The 15,332-nt window shown below is 37.3% G+C and overlaps 1 protein-coding gene across 1 annotated transcript; it reads right to left on the reverse strand.

The window, feature by feature from the left end:
- Positions 1 to 3,215: 3,215 nt before the first annotated feature.
- Positions 3,216 to 14,796, reverse strand: gpd1b (glycerol-3-phosphate dehydrogenase 1b). Its single transcript, XM_053483582.1, has 8 exons — positions 14,704 to 14,796; positions 8,522 to 8,699; positions 6,926 to 7,066; positions 6,021 to 6,159; positions 5,335 to 5,447; positions 4,987 to 5,223; positions 4,779 to 4,885; positions 3,216 to 3,948 (listed from the first exon to the last, which is right to left on the reverse strand). Exons 1-8 carry the CDS (start codon positions 14,742 to 14,744, stop codon positions 3,852 to 3,854), a joined length of 1,053 nt encoding a protein of 350 aa, XP_053339557.1. The 5' UTR covers positions 14,745 to 14,796; the 3' UTR covers positions 3,216 to 3,851.
- Positions 14,797 to 15,332: the final 536 nt, after the last annotated feature.

The raw sequence follows: 15,332 nt of genomic DNA on the forward strand, positions 1-15,332 counted from the left end.
ATGAACCCATACAAAATATCAGTTTGTAAGTGCTGCCATCTTGTGGAAGTTATAAGAACAGCGCTAGTGTCTATGATTAGCATATCAACACATTGTACACTTCTTCTGGCAGTTAACTTAAAATAATAGAAACGTTTCAGTATTAAAATAAGCTATACATTTTAAAACGTTTTCATCTGACAGATGCTTTAAATGTCTAGAAATCACCACCAGATCTCCCTGATTACTAAAGTCTTTACCTTTAGCAGAATAAATGACTAGTCCATAAGTAGACACTAATCCATGTCTCATGGGTTGTCCTTACTGTCCATTAGTCTTTCCACACTCCTCTAATAATAGCTCTAACTGTCCCTGCTAGAAAGCTATATTAATAGCAGTGAAAGGCACTGCAGGGTGGCCCGTAAAGTATTCATGGGATTACAGTCAGTTGGCTTTGACATTGTGAAGCAGATTGTCGGCCGGCAAAAATATTGAAAATCAGTTCGTACATGGGATCCAGAAATCTCCAGCTAATGGAAAATGCATAGTTTTAAATAGGAATTAAATAATTTACCAAACTTTTAACACAAATATGGCTCATTCCCTTCTTCACAGTTTTGCAATCTCCGTCAATGTGGAATGAGAAAACTTGCAAATACTTTGTAGATAATGATAGCCTTATAATTATAACACAACATTCAAAATTCCCATTCGGAAAGAGTCACTAACGGTTTGGCCATGTGCACCTACGATTCTCTTCCTTAAACCTTGGAGTGACAGAGCTGCGTTCTGCTTTGACACCAAGCACAAAAGGATGCACACATTCTCACAGTGCGACACCTGAACATCCACATGCTACATTATGCAAACTATTAACATTGTGCGTTTGTTTGTCCCTGGTTTTCTTCCTAATTCAGTCATAGCCAATAACTGCTCTGTCCTAAGGTGCCCTCCTATCAATCAAAAATTACCCATCATGGAGGGCAAATTGGACTTTTTTTCACCCAACAAGCTTAATGTTTAGTCATTTTAATAAGACTGTAGCCACAAGTGGTAACTAATTAGTTACCATCAGTTATGCTTTACACACATTGTGTTGTCTGTATTGTGACATCTTCCATATTTGGGCGGGGTGGCTCAGTGATTAAGGTGATGGAACTTTCCAATCAGTAGTCCAAATTCAAAGGCCAGGTTGGGCTCTTGGGCAAGGCCCTTAACCCCTAACTGCTTGGATGTATAATCAGGTAAAACATAAATAATTCTGGCAAAAAGCATAAATGTCAATGATATCTCTGATTAATGGCCTCCTTAGATGGTCACTAACCACTTACTTTTTAGGCATGACCCCTTATAGGTTGTTGTGGTTGCACCATATTTATTTAGTTTGTAATACTACTGTCTTACGCAAAAGTTTGGCCACCCCACTTGATAAACAACGGATTTTGGTGTTGTTGTTTTTTTAATTGAAAAGATGTTAAGACAGTCTCTTTTGAAAATGGAAAACATTAAGGTCTGAAACCTTTTAAAAAAGAATCTGAGACACTGGAACACTTAGGATGCCCAAACTTTTGCACAGTGCTACAATAATGTTTCAATTGTTTTTTATCTTTGTTCAATTTATGACATAAAAAGTAACTATGCATCAATGTGTGCAGAAAATATTGTGCATTTTTTCGATTTCCAAGAGAGACTGTGTTAACATCTTTTCAATTAAAAAAAAAATCATCAAAATCTTTTATTTATCAAGGGGTGCCTAAACTTTTGAATAAGACTGTACATATATTAAAAAAAGAAAAGCTGGCATAGTTCCCTCATACTTCCATTGTTGGGGGTTTTAATTTTGCCTTTGATCTCTGTGTGTGTGTGTGTGTGTGTGTGTGTGTGTGTGTGTGTGTGTGTGTAGTTTGCATGTTTTTACCGTGCGTGGTGAGTCTCCTCCTGGTACTCCAGTTTCCTTTTACAGTCCAAAGACATGCATCCATTTTTTATTGAATCCACCATTAGATCCCAGCTAATGTGATGCCTTATAAGACAATACCTTTTCTACTGTACCTTGTAGCTCAAGTGTGCTGTTCTCTGGTGGGTTGGGGCTTGGCAGTATTTCTTTAGCATAGGCGCATCAACAGAACATTCAGCAGAGAAGTGAGATGAAGGAAGTTTAAGGTAGAAAAATGCATTATCTTATTTTAGACATTGTTTGCTTGAACTAAACCACAACTGTTCCTATAAAAGTGTAGTTGGGATTGATGGGACATTTCCCATTTTGTATTGATCCATTTGACAAAATGAAATTCCTTGGGACTACTTTGGTTTCCTCCCTCAGTCCAAATTGCCCTTGGTGCATGATAGGGTGGGTGTCTGCTTGTGACCTGCAGCGCATCCAGGGTGTACAACACTTTGTGCCCTGAGTTACCTAGAATAGGTTCCAGGGCCCCTGTTTCCCTGCACTGGATAAGCAGTATAGATAATAAATGGCTGGATGGAGTTAATGTTGCTCTGTGTAATGTTCACAGTTCAGGATAATATTATATATAATATTCAGAATTATATATAGTGTGCTGTGTACACCCCTCATTTCTTTATATTTTGTTTCCAAAGTTTTTGTCACTCATGTCCAGTCCGGACCCTGTACCTGATCAGTTTCAGTGTGTTGAGCCACACAGTGACCTAAGAATCTAAGAATCTTTCAAGCATAAAAAATATCTAACTTAAGGCATGAACCAGTGAAAAACCGGTGCAAAGAGTGACAGATGGTCAGGTCAGTAATTAGTATACTGGTGATGCTGAATGGTTAGAACAGACGAGAGGGGAAATGAGGCTGCTGCTGAGGTTGTTCCCTAACAGCATTTTCTTTCCTATTTCTCTAATTTAATCTACATAATTAAATTTAGCTTAATATGAATTTAGTCAAAAAAAAGGTGCACAAGTGTAAATGAAAAATATCTAAGATAAAAGTTTAATAATAATATTCGCATATAGCAACAGTGAATCTCCACAGAGAATTTGTTCTTAAAGTGTATCTTGATAAAACAAGAACGATGCATGTTATTACTTCAGCACAAGATCTACATGTACAGTGCTTCTTCGTACCTAATAAAGGTCAAAGGATGGCGCTTGGAGCTGCTAAAGGTGAAAAGTTTAGGGTAACACTCAGGGGCATGTGGGGCAAGAATCATATGTCATGCTTAGAGTGTGTGTGTTTGAGTGCTTGCAGGTCAAAACTGTAGAGCTACAGATTCATTTATGTTCATTTGTTACTACAAAGTTCGCACAAACATACTGTTAAGGATTCAGTTCAAATAATTTATTTTAAAATGACAGTATGTCTTGTTTGGAGGCAGGCTGGATTGTAAAGACAGGATGTACTTATTGTATTAGAGTGTACAAGTATTTGGGAGTTTTCTTTTTAACAAAAAACAAAAGTCTAAACAGTATGAATATTCAGGTAAAACCCAGTTAAGGCACTTTTAATTTAAATTTTCTAAGATTTTGTTAGCACACACACACACAATTGTTACAGTCCAGCCTACTGTACTCACTCAAGAGCAGTTACTGTACATGAAGACAGTTAGGACATACATCTGACGTTTACAACAAAAAAAAAAAACTTAGCTTAAGGTTAAAATCAGACATCCTTAACAACACAAGCAGTGTGATCTCAATGTTGTAGAATGATGACTTAAGGCTTTTTCGAGGTGTGGCATTTTGAAACGAAGCTTGGCAAGGACATCCTCAGATTAGCCCTAGATCAGATTCTTTTTCCATCAGTAAGAAATATAGGCACAGTGAAGACAGCACCATCTCCCTCTCTCTAGATTAGTAGTATCTGTTTCGCTAGACTAATCCCGTCGCACTTCAGGTTGGTCAATGAGTTACATGTGTTCTGGGTGATTCTGCAAGCAGCTGATGAACTCTTTCACTGGATGGCCCTGGAAGCAGATCTGATACACTGCATTGAACAGAGGAAATCTGAAAGAACAAGACATTTACAGTAAGACAGTAAAAGTGTTCTATGCATTACCTTAAACACTAGTTATTACAATATTGCACACTGCAGATCAGATTTTATGTAACTCTCTGAAGGGCACCTATTAAACTACACTATTATTATTACAGTATTATTAGTTCTTTACCACTTATACCTAAACCAAAAAGTAAATGTCCCTACAAGAGTTTTGGTCTTGATCAAAATTAAATTCTGAACTATTGTTTTTTTTGTTAATAAACTGAAATTTGTAAAACACTTTTTTTAATTATCAGTGGGCAAATTTGCTATTGTCAAGTGCAAGACAAGGTAAAAATCAGGACTTGCCAAGATTAAGTCAAAATCAAATCACAGAAGGGTCAAGGCTGAGTCAAGAACAAGTCCAAATGAATGCAAGACTAATTTAAGTTCAAGACCAAAAATAATCAACTCCTTTTAACGGCCAAGCTTGTACTTCAACTACTGTGGATTTATTCATGCATTGGGACAATGTTTGGGCTATTTCTTGAAAAAGCAAGATGAGACCAATGCCCGAGACTAAGCCCATACACCTTGGATGGGATGTCCATTGCAGGACACCATGCAGACATTTACAACTAAGAGTCATTTAGTGTAAGCATATTTTTACAATACAGTGTACAATAGGGTTTGTTTGGAGCTGAATAAACTTAAGGGAAAATGGGGAGGAAAACATGCATGTTTGAGAGCATTATTAAACACAGTTTGGAACTAACCAATGTAAAAATCTATATTTTCATTACATGGCCTGGTAGTGGCTTGAGTATAAATGTTTTTGTCAGTTGTGTAAACTTACTTGTCCACCATGTTTTTGTGCTTAAGAATGTGGTTGACTTCAGCTGCAGTGGCTGGACCCTGAAGCTTCTGGCCATTCAGCATTTCCTTCTCCAGCTCTTCAATTGACTGAAGATGGTAAAAAAGTTTTATTTTTGTCCTCCTGATACAATATCCAACTACGGTAACCAACAATTAGAAGCTATGCACCAAACGGAGATAAGACTGACCTTGCCGGTTTTGGCAAAAGCCTCACCGACTTTACGGTTGCGTCCCCCGTAGCAGGTGGTGATGAGGTCAGCGACACCACAGCTCTCCAGGAAGGTGGCGGGGGAGACCGTACTGGCTGTGCAGAAGATTCTTGCAAATGCAATCATCTCCATTAGACCCAAACGGATTACTGCCGCCTTGGTGTTATCACCAAAGCCAAGACCATCACAGAAGCCTGCACCAACTGCCACAATGTTCTGGAAGAAAATTACACTTCACAGGTTTTTTGCCTTACATCTGCTTCAAATTTGTCCATAAACAGATGGATTTGCTAAGTGCTCACATTTCTGTAAATCAATCAAAGCTACCTTCAAAGCTCCACAAATCTCCACAACATCTGACTCTTCCACGACAGTAACCCGGAAGTTTGGTGTCTGCATGAGTTGCTTTAGCAGTGAACCATGTTCTTTGCTTTTACACCCTAGATGGTTTGACAGAGATAATGACAAGTATAATAACTGCAAGAGCTATATATTATGGGAAGAATAAAACTTCAGGATTCATTCATTAATTTTCTATACTGTTTATCCTGTGTAAAGATTCACATGGGCCTGGATCCTATCCCAGGAGATTTAGGGCAAAAGGCAAGGGGTATTAATCCATTGCCTGACACACACACCACTGACAATTTGGGAATGTTAAGTAACCTAATCTGCATGTTTTTGGACTGGGCTTAGACCAGGGTACCCGTAGGAAACCCACCAAGCACAGGGAGAACATGCAAAACTCAATGTTAACAGACCCAAGGTGGGAATTAAACCCTTGACCCTGGAGGTGTGATTCCACTGTGCTACCGCTACGCCACCATGTCGGATACACTTCGGGATGTGTTGTTATAAAAAAAAACAACAACAACAACAAAAAAAACTATACTTTGGTGCTTTAATAGTAGCCAATAAATAAGCTGAGCATAAATATTGACTGTTTTACAATTATTTAACAGCACATCCTGAAATGTTTTCTTGAACAAAGGCTATATTTCCTGCACACTTACCAATAGTGGTCTCACAGAATTTGCCATCAGCCACCTCATTGGCCAGGTTGGCTCCCATTAGCACGGTCATGGTGATACCCAGCTTCTCCTTGATGACATCAGAAATTAGTTTTAAACCTTCTGGACCCTCATCAACACCCTGGAGCAGGTAACAGAACAAAAATCCATTAAAAAACATGAATAAAATATTTACAAAGTATCCTGGACAACCTGAATCGCTTGTTTCCTGAGAGCAGACATAATCAAACTTTTACACAACATTTACACAGAAAGAAGCCCCATCCCTCAACACAAACACAAAAGAGTGACCCCATTTACTTTTATTGTTTTAAGCTGAATAAATTGCTACTTTTGATTATTTTCACCAAAAAAGAAAACGGAAACAAAGCATGCAGCATCAGTGCATCTTTCAAACAATCATGGACAAAAACATTACTAGTAATTAGAAAGGGTGCATGGCGTCCAGAGAATGTCAGTTAATAGGGAGACTTCAAAACCACTGTGCAAATGCTAAGTGACTCATCTCCCAATTTAATTATGGAAAAATGTTAAAATATGGAGCTCCATCCATGAAGTTTCATCTCACCCCTCACCCACACCCCGTCATGAAAGGCGTGGTCCGCAGTTTGTCTAGTTCTACCGTATTGCACAATTTAGGTCAGACTACTAAGAACTTTAAACTGTAACATAAGTGATGTTTGAAGGAGGCAAACAAAGCATTGCACATGGATTTATATAAAATACATTTAATTTTTTTGTAGTCTTTTGTAGAACTTAAATTAAATACAAGACATTAAAGTTAAATCAACTTCGATCCTATATAGTGATCTGTTTTTCGCTTTAGATACTATACAGTATACAGTTATATAACTGAACACTCATATTGTATAAGTCTGAGAGCTTGCCTTGATCAGGGACATTCCCACTGCATCCGACTTGATATGACCTTTGATTGTGTCACATGTTTTCTTGACAAACTGGTGTGGGATTACAAAGATAAGAATGTCCGCCCCTTTCACAGCTTCTACTAGATCAGGAATAGCCACCTGCAAAAGACAAAGTTTATGACGTAACTTTGGGGTTCAAAGGTATCTGCTCTGAAGATTATACATATTCAACAATACAAACAGATACAGATAAAGGAGACAATATATTACAATAAGATAAAGTACATTATACACCTGCATAACTGAAATATGGCATGGCCCTAAGTCCTTGCTATAATTTTTTGTTTTTGTTTTCCAGAAACAAGATCAAGATGATTTTAATGGAAATTTTCTGCAGAAAAAAATATTTTAGTCCTGGAAACCTCATTTTACTAAAAATGGCCAGCATAATATTTAAACTAAATAACAACATAGGACTGAAATGTTTGTTAATTAAGTGTTAGGTATTTAGTGTTATTTTAAACCAGTTTAATAGTTGTAGTGTTGTAGCATGTTCCCACCCACTAGCTAATTACTCTATCTGGGAGAGGAAAGTCTCACTTATACTCTCTCCCACACACACAAAGCCAAATGAATATTTATTTTTCTGCTGCTTATCTGACTGGAGGTGAGTACTAACTGTCATAATCTGTATATATATTCAGTTACAATCAATAATGCCATAATGTCTTGTGCAGGGCATTTAATTTCTTCACATTTCTCATAGTGTAAAGGTAGTAATTAAATTGCTGATTCTAAACCCGCTCATTCCGGGGGATGTGTATATATTCAGTTTATATACACTGGACGGCCCAGAAAAAAAAAACCACACAATCTAATATGTTGTTGGACTGCCTAGAACTTGGATTACACAATTACGCAATGTCACAACATTTATTCGCATCCATCATTTCTCTCTAAGATCTTGTAGTGATGATGGGAGAGTTTGACTGGTGGGTAAAGTCTTCTCCAGCACATCACAAAGATTCTCAATAGGATTAAGGTCATTTATTTCACACAATCCATATGTGAAAATCTCGTGCTCACTGAATCGATCTTTTACAATTTGAGCCTGATAAATCCTGGCATTGTCATCTTAGAATGTGCCTGTGCAAACAGGAAAGGAAAAAAAATTCAATGATGGAAGAACATGTTTATTCAATATATTCAGGTCAAGTCAGCTGACCTTATTTTTTGGACAAGAAACATTTTTGAAACTAGACCTGACCAACAGAAGCAACCCCAGATCATAACACTGCCCTCACAGGCAGGTACTGGAGGCACTAGGTATGACTACGCATCTGCTTCTATTCTTACCCGGATGCACATAACATTCTTTATGCTCTCTAACAAATTAAAACTTTTTTTGATCTGACATGGTTGTTTAAGTAATGAGAAGCTACTCACTGCATCAGTTAGGTTTAAATAACTTGTTGCCAGCTAATATATATTAATCACTGCAGTAATTATCCAATGGAAGGCTTTTAAATATTTGCTTAGTTAAACTGTAAAAGTTGCTATTAATGGAATTTTATTAAACAGACTTTAAAAAAGCAGTAAGCAAGTCTGTCATACCACATTAGGGGGAAGCTTGTGTCCTGGCAGGTATTTGACATTCTCATGCTCAGTGTTGATAATTTCTGTGAGTTTGCGTCCGTTCACCGTTTCTTCAAACACCCACATGTTCACTGTGTCCTCGAATGTGGCATACTTAGTGGTGTTGGTGCCCACGATCTTGGCAATGGCAGAACCCCTGTGGATCAACAAAAATGTAGACCTTCATTATTACTGAGAAGTGTTTAAGACAAAGATTTGGGGGACCAAGCACAAATGTAGTCCTGAAGGAGATCAGAGGAACAAAGTGGACATATTGAAAGAAAAACAACATATTATAAATAAGTAGTAACACACTGTACTGTATTTAATCAGTGTATCTGGTGGGATAGTGAGGAATGACACTGCACAGTAAATTCCCCAGTGTGGATTTAACACATTCAGAATTTGTCTGAGTCAACTGGACTTATCTAAACAGTGGTGGGTGTTAATTCAGCACTGGGGAATTTGCTGTGTGTATAGTAATTAAAATATGTGGAGGCCAAGTCTCCCTTCACTGGAACCAAGAGACAAAAACTTGCTTCTGAGAATAAAGTTAGCTCCATAAAGACATGGTTTGTCAATGTTGGAGTGAAAGAACCTAAGTTTTCTGAACAAAGCTAACCTTAACTTGTACACCTTTGGGGTGAAATGGTATACCAACTGCATTAATGCAATGCTTGGCTTTTTACTGTCATGCAGTTGTAAAAGTGTGGATTCATTTGTTTATTACAAAAAAACAGTTCAAGATATTAAGCATAATGATTTTATGCCACATTACACTCATAGTGTTTCTATCGTTTTTGCAAATAGCACACAGATCTGTGTCTGTAGGCTGTTAAAAACTGCCTGATCAGTAATTTCCTTCAATTAAAGGCTTAATTGTGGATTAATTTTATCGGGCCTCATATGGAGAGACAACTAAACTAACTGTAAACACACATTACCTTTTTGGACCCATACTTATGTCTTTAGGAACCCTTTCTAGGGATTATTAGGTTACTATAATTCTGCAAAAACTTGTAATGGATAAAACATCTGGTGTATCAGAGGAATCAAATAAGAATGGCGAAGAAGCAAAGCAATGAGCATGAACCTGGCAAACCACATCCAAATGGTTTAACACACGTTTGGTTAGTATGCATTGTTTATTAATTAACAGCCCCAAACCATGTCAGGTGCTGGTTTGTAAGCCTGAGAACAAGAAAAGGTCTCAGGCAGAATCAGGAGCATCAAATCTGAACACCTACGAAATGTAAAATGTGACCTGGTTCATCTGGAATATTACAGAAAGCAACATTTACTGTAAATACTGTAGTACAGATTATGGGTCAATGACGTGACGCCCCCTTTTTCTGTCCGGGTTAATTTTATTTTGCAGAAAAAACTAAAAAATACATAAAAATTTCTCATCTACTTGTTATACCTTCTTTACCTACTAAACCACTCTAACTTCTCCAAATTTTTAAGTTTTTCATCATTTTTCTGCTATCCGAAGTGCCAAAACACCATATGGGGCGACCATCCGGCCTTGACTTTAGTTTGGACAACTGGTTTAAAAACACTTTAAATCAACTTAAATATATACCTTTTCCTTGTTGGCATAATTTTAAACATGTTTTACATCCATTGACAAAACTATAAAGCATTTGCTCATATATTTTTATCATGATATACAAACGAATGTTGTCCGAATTATGTTGATTCTATCTATTTCATCTGGGGCGACCATCAACAAACCACAATTTTGGGACCTTTATTTTAAAAAACATCTCAAGGATGGGATAGATGGGATACTGCATCAGCCAGACACAAGTGAAGACCCCCTGGAAACAACTGTATAGTAAATCAGTCTCTCTCATATAGTAAGAAAAAGCTGTTTTTTAACGGCTGTGATGTCGTAGTCACTTTTGGTTATCATGTGGGGCGACCACCCCAAAACTGTGAATTATCATTTTTTTCCACAAACCTATATTTTGATGATAAATTTGATAGTGCTTTGTCACTAGAAGAAGCTAGTTTGGTTTCTGAGGCTAACCGTTAGCCTGTTATACTTGAGTAAACTTGAAAACATCATATGGGGCGACCGAGTATCATGTGGGGCGACCACTGCTAAATGTTTTAAATGATAGATATATGTCCTATATTTGTAGTTTTCATATTCTATACATCAATTATATACAGAGTTAATTGTTTAAGTATAATTATTTGTATATTTTATCTTTTATTTTCTAAATTCAGCCATTTTCCATTCCTTTTATAGGGATAAACATTTATTTTAACTGGATAATGAAGGAGACTCTGATATTATAGAATAAACTTGTGAAATAATGGTTTTCATAAAATGAAAAGTTTATCTTTCTTCATCAGTTTATCTACTTACTGATATGAGTTCAACTAGTCTTAATGATACATAAAAATGTGAATTCTGAGATATATTACGGTCGCCCCAGATGACTTTTTTAAGGCTATGTTTTATTAACTTTTTTTTTTTACTAATTAAGTGTAAAAACACTAAAATTAAATTTTTTTTTACTTTTCTTTATAAAGGCATGTGTACACTACATTCCAAATGTTTAGAAAATGGCCAAACATATCCATATTTTTGGTATTTTAAAATTGGCCTATTAAAAAATCTTATCCGTCAATGACCCGTATATAAAATATTGCTTTATTTTGTAACTGATATATAATTATTTCATAACTAGGTTTTGCAAAAATAATGTTTGAGAAATGATCAGATCGTGGCCCTGAAGGGCGAAAGTAACATGATTTCCTAACACAGAGCTTGTGATGCAACACAGAAGGGTTTAATCATTACCTCCATTTCAGCAACACTGTCACGGCTCATGGGACACATACAGTAACATTTTAGTCCAGCTTGGGGACTTTACGTATTTTAGGACTTAGTTGTGATATGCTGTAATGTGCGATTTGATATCAGGAAGAATCGCAACAATCCATTAGCTATGAATGTTAACCGATGTCCTTAAGGTTTTTTTAGAGCCATGGACCAATTTTACTGCAAAATATTTATTTCATTTATTGCAGCTACTGTATATGCCTCAAATATACAACAATTAGCCATAACATTAACACTGATTATCAATTATATACCAGTAAACAGGTGACAGGATCAAGGAAACCCAAGGATGACTTGAGCACATGTGGGCCTGGCTAATCTGTGTGGATATGCAGCCAGCCTGTCTAGATTATTCCCACAAGATAGTCAATACAGCACAAATCACTGAAAATGGTCAATGTTGCTGACAATAGAAATGCACTAGAACACCCAGTGCACCACAGCCTGCTGCACATGGGGCCAAGCAGGCAAACAGCCGAAGGCTGCCGAACCAGCCCTCAAAATCCCAATATCCTAATCCGATTGAATATCCATGGGATGCCCTTGAGAAACAAGTCCGAGCAACGTAGGCCCCACCCTGCAAGCCAGAGCATCAGGGTTCCTGGATCCACTGGAAATGTCCTGGTGCCAGACATCACAGCATGTCCCCAGAGGTGTTATAACGTCATGCCTCGAGGGGAAAGCTACACATTTACATTTAGGCATTTGGCAGACGCTCTTATCCAGAGCAACTTACAATACTGCGCATAACGTTTTGCATTGTAATGTTATACATAATATAACATAATATATGATGCATAATATATAATAATTCTCAAAATACTTTGAAAATGTTAATTGTATTTCAAAGCATTTTACGATGTATATCTTATCCTGGGAACACTGGCATGACTAGTATGCACACCGGTCTGTTGCAGGTCAACATGCACACACCCAGGGGGAAAATTAGAATAGCCAATCCCTCCCTGTAATGGTTTTGGGAGGTCAAAGGAAACCAGAGAACCTTAAGAAAATATAGACGTAGGCAGAACAGACAGTAGCCCAAGCTCAGGGTCGAGACCCAGGAGCTGTAAGGTTCAATGTTGCATACTGTAATTCAGCCTTTCCAGACATGTGTACCACATTTGATCTATTTCTATCCATTTTTATTTGACACACACACACACACGTTCCAAACATGAAACAAATGATCCAAGCAATTTGTTTCACATGCAGAATAGGTGATGAAGTGTAATCAGTGTAATTCAGAGCGTGTTGCATCAGACGCAGCGTCTGTTCTTTGTACACAGGAACAGACTTTGACATCCCACCTCATTGATCTCCAGCAGAAATCAGCTACTCTTTGAAACAGCAAACAGCAAATATGAGTCAGAAAATAAAAAGTAAAGGAGCCGGAGTAGAAAATATATCTAAACTGTGTGATAATACTTTTGTAGTCAGTCATGGCTTCTGTCTTAGAGCATTACTCAGCACCTATACATCTCAAGGGTAATGCTAGGAATCAATGTACTGAATCGATTCCTCTGGACAAACAGTTAAAATGAATCTTTATGTTTGATTCTTTCGATTTGTAGACTTTCTTTCAGTATTTGATTGAATGCAATCGATAGATAAATGAAAAAGAGCACTACATGCCAAACAGCTAATTACATTTTAAAAGCTTAACAATTGACATGATTTTATCATAGTTAATTAATTAATTAATTAATTAATTAATTAAATGATATATTGGTAAGCTGATCTGTTAAATAGATATAAGCTTTTAATTAATTAAATCCTATACTCCACACATATGCTTTTACTCTTTCTAAATCTTTCTATCTTCTATTCCTTCCTATCTTCCTTTTTCAGGTCATATCGTATCTGTATGCATTAATCTTCATACATACATACATACATACTATACATACACACACATGAACAGTATGTCGTAAAATTAATGCATGAAATAAATAATACAAATTGATATATATAATGTATTTGATATATTTAATTAAGGATAAAAAGAGTTTAGGTTTAGTTGTTTGTAAAAGTATTTATTGTGCATTAAAATAGAAGTAGTGATTCAATTATCAATCACGGTTATTTGGTGATTATCATTGTATTGATTCCCATTTTCACAACTATGGCAGGACCTCCGATCAACATTTACACGCTCATTTACACACTACAGGCAATTTGGAAATGCCAATTGACCTAATCTGCATGTCTTTGGACTGTGAGAGGAAACCGCAGACCCCGGAGGAAACCCACCAAGCATGGGGAGAACATGCAAACTCCATGCACACACCCTGGAGGGATATGGCAATAGTGCTAAGGACTAGGACACCGTGCCGCCCACATACAAAATGAACAGGTCTTAATACATAATAACATGAAACGAATAAAACTTTTGAGTTTAAAGAAATAAGACTTGAATTAACACAATATACTTCACTTACTAACTCACTTAATCATCGTCTAGACCGCTTTATTCTGTATATGGTCGCGGGGCGGCCTGGAGCCTATCTCAGGGGACTGGACGGGGTGCCAATCCATCACAGGGCACACACTTATTCACACACCACGGCCATTTTTTTAACTCCAATTAACCTAATCTGGATTTCTTTGGACAATGAGAGGAAACCGGAGAACCCGGAGGAAACCTCCCAAGCACGGAGAGAACATGCAAACTCCACGCACGTCTATATTTATTTGTCCACAATTTTGTTTCTAATCACATTTGAGTTATCGGTGACATGGTCCTACCACAATCATAAAAATGGGAATAAATACAGTTTGGCCATCTCCATTAGTCTCCACAGTCCCTAGTTGGACTACAGAGGCACCCAGATAAATTATTGTATTTATCTTGTAATGATTTAATGACATTCACAGTAAAAAAAAGAACAGGTCTTAATACATAAGAATTCAAGTCTTATTTCTATAAACTTAATTAACACTTTGCACTTCATTTATTTGTCCCTAATTTTGTTTCCATACACATTAAACATGTCATTTAAATCATTATGCTCACTAGGGAACCAAACACTTGTTCTTGCTAAAAGACTCGAATGATTCGAACATTACAAATGACTCGTTTAAAAGAATCGGTTCCTCGGGAAGCGACTCGTCCATCAGTCCTTATTATTTTATTTATAACCAGGTTGCTGTATATGAGGAAGCTCACAAGTCTGTAAGGGTAAAACGCCTCTCTCTGACCTGTTCATATTACTGTGCGCTACATGTAGAAGCGTGACAAAACGTGAACCATGTTAGTGCAGACACACACACACACACACACACACACACGAGTACTCACCAGTTACCAGAGCCGATAAGACAGACTTTCTTAGGTGCCATGGTGTAGTGTTGGAGCTTCCAGGCTGTTCGGAGGAGCTGCTGCGCGCTTCAACACGACCCACACTCCACTGCAGAGCGTATTTATAGTCCTGCCACGGGTTGCCAGATTCACACCCAACCCACCCCAGCTGGACTAGATAAACTCTCCCAGAACATTCCACACAAGCACCAACGCAAATACAGTAAAAGCTCAGTGTTGCCAGATCAGGCAGTGGGTGACCCGTATATGAGTGTTATTTCAACAAATTTGTTATTCAAGTGAAGTGTTAAATAACAGATTTGAAATAACTGGCAAATCTGGCAACCCTAAGGCATGGATCTGTAGGCACATGGATAGATTTACATACACATATGCAAAAAATAAATTAATAACCAATACTTGTGTGTGTGGAATGTATATGAAATTAAATTAATGAAGTAAATACGACATTGTATTGAAAAAAAAAAAAAAAAAAGCTCATCTTATAGGCTTAGACCCTATCCCAGGAGACTTGGAGCACAAGGTGGGGTACACCCTGGATGGGGTGCCAATCCATTGCAGGCCACACACACACTTTTTTAAACGCTACAATCTGGAAAATCTGCTTG

The sequence above is a fragment of the Clarias gariepinus genome, chromosome 23, assembly GCF_024256425.1.
Source record: "Clarias gariepinus isolate MV-2021 ecotype Netherlands chromosome 23, CGAR_prim_01v2, whole genome shotgun sequence".
Lineage (NCBI taxonomy): Eukaryota > Metazoa > Chordata > Actinopteri > Siluriformes > Clariidae > Clarias > Clarias gariepinus.